The following is a 17,058-nucleotide window of genomic DNA, read 5'->3' as shown; positions in this document are numbered from 1 at the left end:
GAACAGCACCCCCTGGAGTTGTACAGACTCTAGCTTTGGCCAGAGTGTCATGTTCATATTAAGGTAATCATGATAAAAAGTCCAGAAAAGGTAGCCTTGGGTCATATTGTAGAGAGCCTGAATAGGAGGCTGGGAGGAGTTTATGTTTGCTTTCTTCTTCCTTCCTTCCTTCATTGAGAAAGTGGTCAGGACGAATTAAATGAATTTGAGTCAGGGTGTAAATAATGCATAATGGTGATTGTTGTGAACTTTTTACAAATTTTTTTTTTTCCCTTGAATTGGGTGGATTACTTGTCAGCTAACAGTATTCTTTACATTATTATGATTTTTCTGTTGCATTGTTATTGCTATTATCACAATCTTCTCTCTCTAGATACCAGAAGGAGGGACTGGGGACTCAGGAAGAGAACGGACCAAGACCTTCACCTACGACTTTTCTTTTTATTCTGCTGATACAGAAAGTCCAGATTATGTTTCTCAAGAAATGGTATGATGATTTCAAAAATCTCTATTTTGGTTTATTTTCATGTTGAGAAAAACATGCCTACCCTAAAACTCTTTAAAACGTCTTGGCTAATTTTTTTTTTTCTGAATATGATTTATATAAAATTAGTCTTTGCTAACTTAGCTTTTTGGTTGTTACATAGCACCATTTCTCTTAGGCCTGAGATAAATTCCATCCCCAAAAGGTGGAGTTTTTTTTTCCCACTTCTGAGCATGATTGTAGTTTTTGTTTCAAAACTTGGCGTGACTACAGTTTTAAAGGAGCTCTGCAAATAGAGCATTTTGAGGGGGACGTTTATAGACATGCTTTATTTTACTGTGCTTTGGCTTATTATACTTTGTAGATACTGTGTTTTGTAAATCGAAGGTTGTGGCCACCTTGTGTAAGTGAGTTCGTGTCGTTTTTCCAGCAGCATTTGTTCGCTTGGTGTCTCTGTGTCCCGTTTTGGTAATTCTCGCGATATTTCAGACTTCTTCCATTATTATCATATTTGACCAGTGATTGTCATATTACTCATGCAACAAGATAATGACTTGTTGAAGGCTCAGATGATGGTTAGTATTTTTTAGTAAGAAAATATTTTTAAATTAAAGTATGTGTATTATTCTTTTTAGATATAATGCTACCACACACTTAATAGACTACAATATAATATAAACATAACTTCTATCTGCACAGGGAACCAAAACATTTGTGAGCCTAGCTTTATTGCAGTTGTTGCTTTGTTGCGGTGATCTGAACTGGATCGCAGTGTCTTTGAGGTCTGCCTGTGTGTACTGCTAAGCCTGGCAGATTGCTCATTTGACCTTGAGTCCTCCCCAGATGCAGAGCTGTAGGATGTAGACTTCAAACCCAAGTCACATTTCCCCTTCTTGGGTGCACCATTGTAGGTTCCAGAAAGAAGGATTCTAGAAAGAAAGATTGTTTTGCCCAGAATCTTTGTGGAACATAGAATGAAGGTGGGGTTTGTCCAGGAAACCTGTGCTGTGGACTTTTGTGATCTGAAATGTAGACCTGACATTGGCAGATAACAGACCCGAAGGGCCTCCAGGGACCATCACGTGATGACATGTCATGTGACCAGAAGGACTCGTGTATTTCCTTGGGTGGGACAAGCAGGGTGTTAGAGCAAAGTGGGGTCCTGGGAGAGCACAGTGTTGTGGGAGAAACTGGTTGCATCTCTGGGCTTCTTCCTGGCTTCTTAACAGCTTTTTTTGAGATATAGCTTCAGGTCTTGAGGTGTTAAACTGAGGGTATTAAGGTTGGTACAAACGTAATTGCTGTTTTGGACCATGAATTTTAAATCATTGTAACGAGGCTCAAGCACATCTTTATTAATCAAAATAAGAACAATTATAATCAACACATTTTTTCCAACAAGAAATAAGTTTATTTATTCCTGTAGCTTAAAAATCTGTGGCTCAGGATTCAACAAACTCTTGGAAGGCATTTTCTGCCTCCTGCTGGTTGTGGAAGCATTTTCCCTGCAAAAAAAGTTGTTGAGATGCTCAAAGAAGTGGTAGAAAGTTGGTGAGAAGTCAGGTGAATGTGGCGGATGAGGCAAAGCTTTGTAGCATAATTGTTTAACTTTTGAAGTTTGGTCATATGACCATATGGTCAGGCGTTGTCGTGGAAAATAATTGGGCCTGTTCTGTTGACCAATGTCGAATGCAGGCGTTGCAGTTTTCAGTGCATGTCATCTATTTGCTGAGCATACTTCTCAGATGTCATGGTTTTGCTGGGATTCAGAAAGCTGTAGTGGATCAGATCAGCAGCAGACCACTGAACAGTGACCATGGCCTTTTTTGGTGCGAGTTTGGCTTTGGGAAGTACTTTGGAGCTTCATGGTCCAACCACAGAGCTGGTTGTTGTATAAAATCCACTTTTCATTGCACGTCCCAATCTGATTGAGAAATAGTTCATTGTTGTTGCATAGAATAAGAAAAGACGATACTTCAGAACAATGTTTTTTTTTTAGATTTTTGGTCAGCTCATGAGGCACCCACTTACTGAGCTTTTTCACCTAGGTTGCCTCAAATGCTGAATGACTAGGATGGTTGACATTAAGGTCTTTGGCAACTTCTCGTGTAGGGTGTAAGAGGATCAGCTTTGATGATGGCTCTCAATTGTCACTGTCGTTGTCAACTTCCAATGGCTGGACACCACACTTCTCATCTTGAAGGCACTCATTTACAAAACTTCTTGAAACACCACTGCATTGTACGTCCGTTAGCAGTTCCTGGGCCAACTGTGTTATTCATGTTGTGAGTTGTCCTCTGGTCCTTTTAACACATTTTGAACTTTAGTAAGGAAATCACTTGAATTTGCTTTTTGTCTATCATCATTTCCGTAATTTAAAATAAATATAAAATATACAGCAAGTAATAAATCATTAGCAAAAACATAAAGCGAGAAATGTGCATTAAAATGATATATAACATAACCACATTTATTTAAGAATGTATTCCAACCAACCTAATAGAATTTCCAACCTGGCTGTCCTACCCACATGGTAGCATCTTGAAGTGGTATCATCGTCAAGTTTCTTGTCCCCTGGTGTGTCCACATGCTGGAATCTCAGCATTGCCTAGGGATGTGTTAGAAATGCAGAATTTCAGGGACTATTCCTGCTGAACCAAAGTGAATTTTTAGAAGAACCCCAGATGACGTGCATACTCCTTAACATCTGAGAAACATAGTTGGTTTAGAAATGTTTTGTGGAGACGGCTTTCTGAGGCGATATAAGTGTTGGGTTAGAGTGAAGATGGGCTGTGAACTTGGAGAAGTTGTTCCAAGGAAGAGCAGGAGGGGTTGTGCCTAGAAGATGAAGATGTCGATTCACCATCAGGGAAACATCGACAGGACGACGGCAGAAGGAACGGGGCTGTGAGGGGAGGGGAGGTGCCTGGCATGAGGCAGGGAGAGGAAGGGGCGACTGGTGTTGCCAGAATTTGCCCCGGACTCAGAAATGCTGCAGGGTGCTCATGGCCGCTGCCTCGTTTAAGCCCCTCAGGAACCAAACGAGGTCAGTGGTACCTCCATTTTTCTTTGTCAGAGAGACTCAGGGTAAGTAACTCAGTGGACTAGAGGAAGTCCGCAGATGTAATCCACTGCGTTGAAGCGGAGTTGAAATCCTGGGGCTGCTGTTTAGGGCGGAGGCGTGCCACCGGAAGGCCCTGTGGCGTGAGAGGAGGGTTGCGTGTGTCCTCAGTGACAGGCGGGCAGGGCCGCCCAGTTGAGTGAGGAAATGGGCAGCGAGGGAATGAAGGAGACTTTGGTCCTGAGATGAGGGGACTTCCCAGCGTTGGTAGCGAGCAGTCTGGCGAAGAACGGAGTGTTACGGCTGGTGGAATCCGGACTTGGGCTTCCGTGTGGGGATGGGGGTGAGGAGACCGGTGTGAGCGAGTTTAAGGGGAAAGCTGGTTCCTTCCCGCTCCTTAGAGGGTCTTCACCAGAGGATGAAGGAAGTACCACGAAGGCTTCCCTCCTGACTCACCCGGCTAGGGGCTGGCTTTCCCCGCCTTGAACCTGGGTTTGCGGCCGCTGGGGACAGGGACTGTGCTGAGGGAGAGCCCAGGCGTGGGAGTGGTGGCGTGGGCAGCGGGCCCCGGCCCCGGGAGGTGCCCGCATGCGTTTGCTAACCGGGAAGCCTCCTCTGCGGTTGGTGGTCCGTTTATGGGAACAGGTGACACTTCCTGGATTCAGTGAGAGTTAAGGTCAGGGAAGCAGTAACAGGAGGCAAAAATACCTTCCCAGAGTTAAAAATAGTGAGACTATGGAGAGTTTGCAACTCAGGAGCACACTTCCCAGCTTCCGGACTGAGCTTCAGCCGTTTGGGTTCCTTGACTCTGATAGTCTCAGGTTATTTATACTCACTTCAAAACTGATAAAACCTTTGAGATATGTGAGTGAACGCTGCTTTCTAGTAGGACCACATGTTACTAGAACCAGCAGAGATACAGGAAAATACCTAATTTTTGCATTTTCCCCCCAGTTTTGTTGAGAAGTAATTGGCATACATCACTATATGAGTTTGAGGTATACAGCATGGCGGTCTGCTTTATATATTTTGTGAAATGATGACCACAGTAGGTTCAGCTGGCATCCATCTTCTCGTATAGATACAAGGAAAAGAAAAAGAAAAAAATTCTCCTTGTGATGACAAATCTTAAGATCTACTCTCAACAACTTTACTGTATACTGTGTGACAGTGTTAACTGTAGTCATCACTTTTATATTTCATCCTTAGTATTTATTTCTCTAATAACTGCAGAGTTGTACCTCTTGTTCAACTTCTTCCAGTTCCTCCCTTCCCTCCTTCCCACCTTTGTAATGACAAATCTGATCTCTTTTTCTATAAGTTTGGCATTTTGGGGAAAACACCCATTTTCTACTCTGTTCAAAAGGCAATCTCCCTCACCTCTGATTTTATTAGCTGGTGTTATATGGGCTCACGTTTTCATGCTGGCAGATCCTTCCCAGGAGCTGAGCTGACAGGTCACACACCTGCTCTAAACAGGGGGAAGATCATCAGCTTAGCGTGAGGTCACCCTTTGTCTTTTTCTTCTCTTTAAAAATGATTAAAATGTAAAGGTACCTTGAGACAGTATATCATGCCCGTTACTGTAGTACAAGTCAGGTTTCCCATAATGTTAAACAAATTCCCAGTAAGATGACGGTTAATATTTCTTCCTTCCAAATTAATTTTAAATTTAGGAAAAAAAAATCAGTGAGCAGTTAGAGTCCATACTCATCTTGATTAAAGACCATTTAAGTAAGGTCTCATTTTCTTAATGGTCCTTCCAGCTCCAAATAGAGGCTCTGCTCTCACGCTTGCCTGTTCCTTGATTCGACCCCAGAGAAACCTGAGACCTAAAATCTCCCCCTTGACAGCTGGACGGAGAGTCTTTCGTTCGCACGGTGCCCGCCCGTGGGCAGTTGCCCTCCAGCGAGGCCCCGCAGTGCCTCCCTCTGCTCTGGAATCAGCTTTACAGCCTCTCAGACAAGCTGGTGGGTCTCCGGGTCCCTGGCTGGGAGGGTAGCCCATCAGCCCATCCAGCAGCCCCTCCGTCCCCACCTCAGTTGGTGGACCGTGGTCGACCAGTCTTTGGTGGGAGCTGCCATGTGGAGCCTGTTTCCCTGCTGGGGTCCCCGAGGTGTGGGCACCGTCCCGCTGATTCTTGGGGTCCCCAGCTGACTTGAAGCTGAGATGGAGCCAGGCCTGCATCTCAGCACCCCGGGGCCTGCGCTTTTCTGTGCCAGTTGCAGGGTCCTGTCCACCAGCCCTGCCCTACCCCAGGCCCCCTGAGTCGAGTGGAACACCAACTGAGTAGCTTTCTAGAGAAGAAATGAGGAGTAAAGTGGCGGGGGTGGATTTTAACCCAAGGGAAGAATTCCGTCTTGAAAACTTTGGGGTTTGTTTTTTTATTATTGTTATTATTTTGGCCACACCCTGTGGCATGTGGGACCTGAGTTCCCTGCCCAGGAATCAAACCCAGGGCCCCTTCAGTGGAAGCATGGAATCTTAACCACTGGATCACCAGGGAAGTCCCTGGGGTTTGGTTTAAATATGGTATTTTCCATGACTTTGTTTAGCCCCAGACAAAAGTATGAGAGATTGTTCCTTTATTCTTTGGGAAGCTTTTGGAAGGCTATTCTTCCTCTCCCCTGGCACCCTGTGAAGTGTTAAAAATGATAATCTGTCATTTCTTTTTTTGTCTAATCAGGAAGAATTAAATAAATATTTACAGTTTTCTTCCTATTCTGTTTTGGTGGTGAAAACCAACCTCTCAGATGGTTTGTCGGGAGCCCAAGGTCCCTGTGGGATTCCTGGTTCTGCTGCTTCACGGAGGTGTGTGTGGGTGTGTGTGTGGAGGGAGTGAGGGAAGGCCTTCCGCGCGGGCTTGGGGCCTCCAGGATGATGCTGAGCGCCAGCCAGCGTGCGGGCCGGGGCTGGGGAGGGGGCTGTGGGTCTCAGCCCTGCGGCCGCTGCAGCCCGCCACCTCGCCTGTCCCCCGACAGCGGACCTGGCCACACTGCTTGCCCTAAGGGTGGGTCACGAACACAGTTGAAGGTTGACTTAACCATCTGACTGTGAGAAAAAGATCAGACAATGCCAGCTCCTGAAGCAGAAGTGGATGAAAGTCAAGTCAGAGTGAAGGAGGGTAATGAGAGGTCCTCCGTGGAGATGGCTTGGTCGAAGGGACAGGCTGTACACCTCTGACTGAGGAGAGGAAACTTGAACAGGAGGGCGGGATGAGGGGGTGGAGGCATCCTGGCTGATAGCCCGTGTTGGTAGTGGGACGCTTAAGTGGGGAGGGGAGAGAGGTGCTGGTGGTCGTCAGGCCGTCGGGGGCGGGGTCTGCCCGGCCGGGGGTCGTCAGGCCGTCGGGGGCGGGGTCTGCCCGGCCGGGGGTCATCAGGCCGTCGGGGGCGGGGTCTGCCCGGCCGGGGGTCATCAGGCCGTCGGGGGCGGGGTCTGCCCTGCCGGGGGTCATCAGGCCGTCGGGGGCGGGGTCTGCCCGGCCGGGGGTCATCAGGCCGTCCGGGCCTGGGTCTGCCCGGCCGGGGGTCATCAGGCCGTCGGGGGCGGGGCCTGCCCGGCCGGGGGTCATCAGGCCGTCGGGGCCTGGGTCTGCCAGGCCGGTGGTCGTCAGGCCGTCGGGGGCGGGGTCTGCCCGCAGGGCGCGGGTCCCCACGGGGAGGCGGTGTTTCTGGAGTCGGCCGGCGCGGCGTAGCTCACAGAGACTCCGCTCTCCCGCCGCTGATGCGGATCCTGCCCCGGCCTGTGTGCATCCCACACGTCTTCCTGCCCTGACTGAGAACCTGATCGCAACCCCATCTCTGCTCTCTCTCCAGCTGCTGACATGACTTGTTTTTGAAGGAGGGAGGTGTTCTTCGTGCCCTTGGTGTCCTGGTCTGAGAGGCCAGGTGGGGGTTAGAAAGCTTTGGCTGGTCCCCTCCCTCGCTGGGATAAGTAGGGTGAGGAGGCATCTTGGTTTCCTTCACTCCCATTGGTCATGTAGGTCAAGCATTTGCCCTTCACTCTCTTCCATTCCCCAGAGCGCCCCACTGCAGTTGTGGGGTGCAGTGGACATGAACTCAGGACTGTGGGCACCGTCCCAGGCCCCACAGAGCCCATCTTCCTGGGAAAATAGCCAAAGAGGGAAAATCGTCTGGACTCTGACTCAAGGGAGCCCATCACCCCGGCCTCACCCACAACCACCCGTCACTCGACTCCTGAGAGCCTCTGGAGACTGACTCTGATGAACAGCCATGTCCTTAACAATGGCATTGATTTGGCACGGTTTGGGCCATCACTTCTGGCTGCTGTGATTTTCAGGTTTTGAATATTTAGTTTCTGGAAGCGTTGGTATAGAATGAATCACTTTATAAGTTTATTTAATTCTGAGATGGTAAGTCATCCTGCTTTAAAATCGTCTCTGCTTCTGTACATGATTGTCACTTGGCCTTGTTTGCCTTTTTATATTTTAGGAATCTTTTGTTAAGTGGGAAAAAGGATGAGATTGCTTTTTGCTTTGTTAAGTTTCTTTTTGATTGAAAACTGGACTACATGTATTCTGTTGTTAACAGCTCTTCAGTGATTTCTTTACATGGTATAATCCTATGAAAGTGGTATTCAAGAATACTGTCAGCACTGAAGGGGCTTCTGTTAAAATCCATGGTAATTATATCTTTTGGTTTTTTCTTTTTTTTGTTTCCAGGTTTTCAAAACCCTTGGCACAGATGTCGTGAAGTCTGCGTTCGAAGGTTATAATGCTTGCGTCTTTGCATATGGTCAGACCGGATCAGGAAAGTCATACACTATGATGGGAGACTCTGTACGTTGCTTACACTGTGTGGGAAGCAAATTTCTCATTTTCTCTTTGGACTCGTGAGAGTGTCCCTTTTGTCTACGTGGTTGGTACTAAACGTGCTTTTCGTGTTTTCATCATTCTTTAGTAGTAAGATAAAGCTCAGCAATAAGTGGGATGAAATTTCTTTTGAGAGATTTTAAAATTAGAAATAGTTTTAAGTTTATAAGCATGAATAATGGATGGGAGTCTCAGTTCATTTTCCGTTTTTAAAGGCTTTATAATCTTATCAAAAAAAGTGTGCTGGGCCCGCAAGTAATTTATTCTTCTTTTCTGCCAACCCAACAGTTTGAATAAAATTACTGAACTCTGTTCTTTTTAAAATTATTCAAAACATTTTTTCCCAAGAAAAATGTAGAAAAAAAAGAATCTCCTTGGTGGAAAGGCACTGCATAAATCCAGTGAATACATGAAAAGTGTTAGAATTACACAGGTTATATAGCATCTACTCAGTTATAAACGTAGTGTGTAGAGTTTAGTAGTCATGCTATATATAAGGACATTAAAATTATACGTGCTCCAAAATAGACGACAGAGGAGAAGCTGGGAGTGACTGCAGAACCTTATCCCATTCTGTGCTTTCTCCAGACCTGTGTTTTACTTTTCTCACGTCACGGTTTGGAAAACTGTTCACTGACTCTAAGAGTCGAGCACCTAGCAGAGCTTGGCTGGGCTTCCTGCCGGCAGGCTCAGAGGTGGCCCAGATGCTGCAGGTTTGGTGGTTCGTGGGAGAAGTAATGCAGTAAAGGAGGATAGGTCTTTCTGGATGAAAGCCTTTCAGCCCATGTGTCCTGGCTCCTTAAATCCAGGCATCTTCTTTGCAGTAGAAGTAAATGCAGTGCTGTGAATCCTCAGTCCTGAGAAGTAGGGAAAAATAAGAGAAGAATAGACGATTTCAACAGTTTCACATTTCCTTTCACCATTACTCCACCCTTCCTTCTTTCCTGCTGTGCTTTGGGAAAAAAGCCTTCTCTAAAAATGAAATTTATGGGACTTCCCCAGTGGTCAAGACTCTGAGCTTCCACTGCAGTGGGCATGGGTGTGATGCCTGGTCAGGGAACTGAGATACCACATGCTGTGTGTGGCCAAAAAATAGAAAAAAAATTTTTTTTTTTTTGCTTGTTGATTTTCTCTTAGCTAGTTTATGTAAGTTCAGCATTTACAAAGCACTCACAAGTTAGAGCTGTTTTTCTCTGACCTTACAATTGAGTACCATTTGGGTATTCCTTTTTTATTTGACTTTTTAAAGTAAGAACAAAAAGTGTGGTGAAAGGGCCAGTTTTTCTTTTACAAAAATTGGCACTGATTTAATGGTGTAAAGGAAAAAAAGTTCTCCTAAACCTTGAGATGATATATATATATATAAATGTGTGTATATATACGTATATATATCTTTTTTTTTTTTTTTTTTTTTTTTTAGGTGGGGGGAATGGGAGATTTGGTGCAAATAGAGATTTCAGAAGAAAACACTGAAATCTCAGAGTTTGGCCTCCTAACAGGAGCATTTTTCCTTGGCTTTGGTACCATTCTGAAGCTCGTCAGCTTGTCAGTGCCAACTGAAACATGAGTACTATAATTATACCCACATCACATAAGTAATGTGATGTATTAAAACCTTTCTGACGAGGGGAGGCCAGGGTAGAAATTAGTGCATCACAGTCTGTATGTTTCAATGTGGTCATCACCTCCTTTGTAAGACAAATAGCTTCTTTGAGGACTTCCTAAGATTTCTGCCCAGTGTGTATTTCAGCTTTTTTTGTCCTTTGACCAGATCAAATTTTTTAGCATTTGTTTTACCACAGTAGACTCTCTGGTTTGAAAGCTAGAGAATACATCTTATATTTGCAAGCCACAATTTAGCTGATTGACAGCTGACTACTGTCTATTACTATGATCCCAGCATGTAGGAATTACAAAGCTCAATCCTCTTATTTCAGAGGATAGGAAGCAGCCCTGGAAGGGGTGAGTGGTGTGCTCAGGTCCCTGGGGTGGGCCTGTAGGCCCTGGAGTCTAAAGTCCACCCCAGCCCATGGCAGATGCAATCATCAGGTGCTTTTATTTCAAGTTACAGCTGAGGCACTCCTCTTTCCCACTGCAGGGCGATTCTGGCTTAATACCCCGGATCTGTGAAGGGCTCTTCAGTCAGATAAACGAAACCACCAGATGGGATGAGGCGTCTTTTCGAACTGAAGTCAGGTAGGGTTTGTGGCCTGAGTGAGTGTGTGTGAGCTGGATTCAAAGCGTGAGGAATGGATAAGGCCTTTGGATCCCTGAGAAGATAGTCTGCCTTTCCCTCTCCTGCGCTGTGCTGGATGTAAGTCAAGCTCAAAGCACAAGTGTGTTCAGTGACCTCCTTGGGTACCATTTGGATGAGGGCTTCGGAGGTTAGTGGAGGTAACCCAGCCTGGTCTGAAACTAATGTATGATACTCATCTCAAATGCAGTGAGCTTTTGACCTTTCATTGTGTACCCACTTGCCTTATTCTTTTATTTGAATAAGGTTTGTGTTATTCTTTATGTTGGTTGGATCACTATCATTCTGATCTTTAAATAAATCTGGGCGGTTGAGGTGTTTTCTCCCCCCTCTCCTTGAACTTAAACCTGTGTGGAGAGGCAGTTTGGTCAGTGGTTTGGGGGCAGATATGGCAATCAGGGTATTCTCCTGGCTGCCTGAGCTTTTGGAGGCTGTGAGGTCTTGGACAGGCTGTTTAAATCACCCCAAGTCTCTGCTGCCTAGTCTGTAAGATGAGGATGATAGTACCTTCCTTTGAGCTACTGTAGGGATTAAAGGAAATAATCCCCGTAAAGTGCTGTACCTGATACATAGTTACCTCCCGTAAATGTATGATGCTGCTGCTGTTGTTATTAGTGCCTTGAGTAATTTTACTGAATTCAACTCTGTTTGACATTTTTAGCTACTTAGAAATTTATAATGAACGTGTGAGAGATCTACTTAGACGGAAGTCATCCAAAACCTTCAATCTAAGAGTCCGTGAGCATCCAAAAGAGGGGCCTTATGTGGAAGGTAAGAGTGGATGTTTTCACAGCTCTCTTCTCTTTGGGAATTTTTTTTAAGAATAATAGTTTAAGAGAAAAAAAAAGAAGGATAATGGTGACATTTAAAAAATCTAATTTTGGAGTTTAATTATAGTGAAAATTACACGTGCTGCCACTGAACACCGGGGCTTCCCAGGTGGTGCTAATGGTAAAGAAGGCACCTGCCAATGCAGGAGGTGTAAGAGACGCAGGGTTTGATACCTGGGTTGGGAAGTTTCCTTGGAGGGGGGCACGGTAACCCGCTCCAGTGTTTTTGCTTGGAGAATCCCATGGACAGAGCAGCCTGGTAGGCTTTAGTCTATAGAGTCTTATACACTCTACACTCTGTAGGGTGTAGAGTCTGACTGTACAGTCTATAGAGTCTGACTGTACGGTCTATACAGTCTGACACGACTGAAGCAAGTTAGCACGCCACTGTGCTCTCTTCATTTAATGTGCTTCTACTTTACTGGCCATTAGCTGATTTTGAGGGGCTTGCCAATAGATCATGTCTACCTTTAAGAACTCCAGAAACTTATTTTCCAAAGTTCTCAGGCAACTCTATAGCTTCTTTAAATGGTGTCGCATTTCAGGGGTGCGTCTTTACTCATCGTAACGGTAACACGACTGTAGGGTGATTCTGAGAGCCCTCACCTTTGGGAAGAGTGTTTGAGGTTCCCGTGCTGTGTTCTCGGCCTTTGCGCTGTGACACGTTTGCCGGGTCACTGTCCGCTGGGAGGACTGTCCCCAGGAGCGATGGGTAAAGGACTGGCTCCTGCGAACTATTCTAACAACAGGCCGGACGGAAGGCTGCCCCTAGAACAGCCAGCTCTGCACACTCTGTGTGCGGCAGCTGAGGGGAGGCCGGGGACTAGGAATCGCACACAGACAGCCTCTCCTGTCCTGGTGCTGTCCTTCCTGCCTGTTTCACTGGAGGCAAGGCTGAGAACTGGTCATGGATTCAGAGATGTTTCTGCTTCTGTTGACTTTTTCACCTGGAAAGCCAGGTGTGCTAACAGGACCCCATCTGCATTGTAGTAAATTTTCGATTGAACTTTTGTGTTTCATGCCCACAGCAAGGTGAGTAACTATGTATTTGTTCCATGGAGTGTGTGCTAAATACTCTTGTTAATAGTTTTTAGCCTAACTGCCTTTTCCCTTTAACTGTCTTAGTAAATGTTAAGACATACTATAGAGCTGGGTTTGTGGAGAGACAGGTTAATCAAGCAGGGTAAAAATCAGAATCTACTGTCAATACTTAATGGGGATTTAGTTTCTAATAAATCTGCTGTTCAAACACTGGGGAATATGGGTTATTAAATTGCCTGGGAGAAAAAAAAATGGTACCAGAGCTCAGTTTTTATACTAGAGTAAATGGCAAATGGATCAAAGATTTAAATGTAAAAAGTGACATAATGACTGCAAGAAACCCTGGATTACTTTTTTCTGGAAATTTGGAGAAGGGAGGGCTTTTAAAATTGTTTACTTAAAATCCAGAAGCCATGAAATAAAAGTGTTAAATTTGAAATGCTGAAACAAAACAAAAAATGAACTTTATACTTGGTAGAAACACCATAGGCAAAGTGAAAAAAACAACTTACAAGGCAGAGAGGATCTTTTCAATTCAAGTTTCAGACAAAGGACTTGTTTTCCTAATAGATAAGGAGCTCCTGTAAATTACAGACAGCTCCACTACCAAGAAGAAAAATGAACAAAGGATGTGACTAGGTTGTCCACAGAAATACTGATGATTTCTAATCAGTATTTTAAAAAATTGATTTAAATGTTGTGTTAATTTCTGCTACACAGCAAAGTGATTCAGTTATACATATATATGTGTGTGTGTATATATATACACACAGACACACACATTTTAAAAAGACTCTTTTCCATTATGGTTAATCATAGGATATGAGTATAGTCCTCTGTGCTATACAGTAGGACCTTGTTGTTTATCCCTTCTGTATATAATAGCTTACATCTGCTGACCTCCGCCTCCAACTCCATTCCTCCCACAACCCCCTCACCCTTGGTCCGTGTCTGTGATTCTGTTACTGTTTAATAGATAGGTTCACTTGTGCCATATTTAGAGTTCACGTAGAAGTGGTATCATATGGTATTTGTCTTTTTCTTTCTGACCTAATTCACTTAGCATGATAATCTCTAGTTGGATCTATGTTGCTACAAATGGTATTAACTGATTCTTTTTTAATGATGTGTATACACACACGTGTATATATATGTGTGTGTATCTCACATCTTGATTTATCCCTTCATCTTTTGAGGGATGTTTGGGTTGTCTCCATGTCTCAGCTCTTGTAAATAGTGCCGCTGTAAACACAGGAGTACATGTACCTTGGCTGGCTGCATATCTAGGAATATACAGCCGGTGAATTGCTGGATCATGCGTAATTCTACTTTCAGTTTTCTGATGAGCCCTTATACTGTGTGCGCAGTGGCTGCACCAACTTACATTGCCACCAGCAGTGGAGGAGGGTTCCGTCTTCTCCATATCCTCTCCAGCATTTATTTGTAGATTTTCAAAATGATGGCCATTCTGACCAGGGGTGAGGGAGTACCTTGTAGTTTTGATTTGCGTTTATCTAATAATGCTGAGCATCTTTTCATGTGTCTGTTGGCCACCTGGAAATACGCATGATTTTTAAATGAAGGAAAGAAAGATTGACCTCACTAATAATCAGAGGAAAGCAGAGTAAAAGTTCTTTGAGGTAGCTTCTGTTACCTGTCCCCAGCAGCTGTAAGGAAGCTGATGGGAGTGTGTGGGGAGACAGGCAGTCTTATGCATTGTTACTGTTGTGTGTAAATTGCCTTCTATGGAGGACAGTTTTGCAATATCCATCAACAGTTTGTATATGCTTCAATCTAGAAATTCCACTCCCTTAAGAATTTCAGTTCAGTTCAGTCACTCAGTCGTGTCCGACTCTTTGCGACCCATGGACTGCAGCACGCCAGGCCTCCCTGTCTATCACCAACTCTGGGAGTTTACTCAAACTCATATTCATTGAGTTAGTGATGCCATCCAACCATCTCCTTCTCTGTTGTCCCCTTCTCCTCCTGCCTTCAATCTTTCCCTGCATCAGGGTCTTTTCAAATGAGTCAGCTCTTCGCATCAGGTGGCCAAAGTATTGGAGTTTCAGCTTTAACATCAGTCCTTCCAATGAACACCCAGGACCAATTTCCCTTAGGATGGACTGGTTGGATCTCCTTGCAGACTCCCAAGAGTCTTCTCCAACACCACATTTCAAAAGCATCAATTCTTCTGCGCTCAGCCCTCTTTATTAAGTCCAACTCTCACATCCATACATGACCACTGGAAAAACCATCGCCTTGACTAGACAGTATTCTGGGGCCCCCGGCCTGAGAGAGCGAGTGTGGCTGCGGGCGCGCAGAGGGCGCGTGGGGGCAGAGGCGGTGGCGGGCCTAGCGCCCTTCCCCGCCCCTCCGGCACCCCGGCCCCCGTGCGCCTGCGCCCTGAACCCCGAGCCTCGCGCTGCTGGCTGGTTCGCGGATCCGCGCCCCCGCGGCCAGCCTCACCTGGCTGCGCTGGCTGCGTGCCACCCGGCCACAGTCTCGACCACAGCCTCGGCGACCAGCAGCGGTGGGGGACGCTGCAGAGTCGCAGAGAGTGCAGCCTGGCCACCGGCCCTGCTTAACGCACTTTGCTGATTGTCCATTTTTACAAGTTTACAACTTTTCTAAGAACTTTTGTTGACAAAGCAACTTTTATTTTAAAGGCATCTCCCTTTTGTATTTAATCTAAACAAGAGGGATCTTGGGCAGTTTGCGGTTTGGTTTTGGCTTCGTTTCTAAATTTCTTTCCTCTTCGTTGACTTTGGGGTTCGCATATTCCTACCGCTTCGGACTCCCGAGGACCTTGTGGGCCCCCACGTTAATGAGCCACCTGGCGAGTCTGATGTGGCCGCCAGTGAGGCCCCGCTCGCGTCCCTCCCCACGTTCGCGTCCGGCCGGCGGGAAGGATGAGGTGCTCCGAATGACCGCTGCCTGAAGGAGCTCCCCCACATGAAGCGGCTTGCCGGCCACCCCTACCTGGGTGGCGGCGGCGGCAGCGATGACGGCCACCGACCTGGAGAGTGGTGGAGTTTGCAGCCGCAGCCCGGCCCTCCTGCCCCGAGGGAGGCGGGGGAGTTCAGTAATCTCCTGGACCTGGACCTTATCCTCTCCAGCTCGCTGTCGCATCAGGAGACCGTGGCCGCCACGGCGTCCTTGCAGGCGTCAGTCTCATCCTCGCATTCCCCATGGAGCAGCGGCCCCGCCAGCGCGCCCTCCACCTGCAGCCTCAGCGATCGATGGGAGCCGGGGGCGACCTAGGTGCAGCGGTGCTGGGCGGCGTGGGCGGCGGCTTCCTCAGCAGCGGGAGTCTGCACCCCCTCTGACGGCTCCCATCAACCGGACATCAGTGACGTGAGCCCCTCCAGCGGCTTCGTGGCCGAGCTTCTGTGGCTCGAATTGGACCCGGTGTGCATTCCGCCGCAGCGCCAGGTGGTGGACTGGTGGGCACGTTCGTGTTAAAGGCTCCTGAGTGCCCCTGGCAGCCAGTACGGCAGCCCGTCGGTCATCGGTGTTCGCACGGGCGACCCGGACGGCAGCCACTCGGTGGTGGTGGGCCCTATAGCGACGGGCCGCCGCGCGTGTGCCCGAAGATCAAGCGGGAGGCTGTCTCCTCGTGCACCGTCGGTCGGCTCCTCGAGGCCCGCTTGCACTGGACCTCCGCTCAGCAGTGACCACCGGCAGCCTGCGCACGACTTTCCCCTGGGGCGGCAGCCCCCCAGCAGGGCTACCCCGACCCTGGTCCCAAGGAACTGCTGAGCAGCCCGGACTGTCACCCTGCCCTGCCGCTCCCCCCGGGCTTCCATCCCCGCCCTGGGCCCAAGCACCCTCCCTGCCTGCCCAACCAGATGCAGACGCACATCCCACCGCGCCATGACCAAGCGCTGGTGCCAGCTGGTTCCTGCACACCGGAGAAACCCAAGCCGAAGAGGAGGAGGAGGTCGTGGTCCCAGGAAAGGACGGCCTCTCACACTTGTGGATACTCAGGCTGCGGCTAAACCTGCAGGGAGAGTTCTCATCTCCAGGCACACCTGCGCACCCCACACAGGGGCGAAACCTTCCCACTGTGACTGGGGTGGTTGAGGGTGGACCTTTGTCCGCTCAGATGAACTGACCAGGCACTATGGCAGACACCCCGGGCAGTGCCGGAAGCGCCACCCGGCATTCTCCAGGTTGGACCACCTCCCTTAGACACGAAGAGGCACTTTTAAATCCCCAAACAGTGGATGTGACCCGCACTGCCGGAAGAGAAATCAGTCTTTTTAACCTTTCACACTGTCCTCCTGGTGAGGGGAGGAACCCAGCTAGAAGGCACTACAGTCATGGTCAAGTTCCCAAGGGGTAAACTTGTGAATGGATAGTCAGGAGACGCAGGAAACCAAAAGACAAACTCAAACAAAACAAAAAAACAGATGGGTCTGTGACTGGGTCTTCTAGCATTCCAATTCTAAATCCAATTTTCTGGACTTACAAAACGTCAAGGGGTGACTGGAAGTTGTGGATATCAGGGTATAAATTAGATCTGAAAGTTGGGGGGAGGGAAGACCAAAATCC

General features: G+C 47.2%; 1 protein-coding gene and 1 pseudogene across 6 annotated transcripts in view; both read left to right on the top strand.

Annotated features, from left to right (window-relative positions):
- The window catches only part of KIF16B (kinesin family member 16B), a 283,334-nt gene that overhangs the window by 41,925 nt on the left and 224,351 nt on the right, over positions 1-17,058 (top strand). For all 6 annotated transcript variants that reach the window (XM_065920888.1, XM_065920885.1, XM_065920886.1 and 3 more), the window contains exons 3-6: positions 374-487; positions 8,230-8,346; positions 10,478-10,575; positions 11,295-11,404. In XM_065920888.1, coding sequence (XP_065776960.1) covers positions 374-487; positions 8,230-8,346; positions 10,478-10,575; positions 11,295-11,404 — 439 coding nt within the window. The remainder of the gene's footprint in view (positions 1-373; positions 488-8,229; positions 8,347-10,477; positions 10,576-11,294; positions 11,405-17,058) is intronic.
- LOC136158988 (Krueppel-like factor 4 pseudogene) lies at positions 14,740-16,958 on the top strand (annotated as a pseudogene).

The sequence above is a fragment of the Muntiacus reevesi genome, chromosome 2, assembly GCF_963930625.1.
Source record: "Muntiacus reevesi chromosome 2, mMunRee1.1, whole genome shotgun sequence".
Classification (NCBI taxonomy): Eukaryota; Metazoa; Chordata; class Mammalia; order Artiodactyla; family Cervidae; genus Muntiacus; species Muntiacus reevesi.
This window is presented reverse-complemented; position numbering and strand designations above follow the sequence as displayed.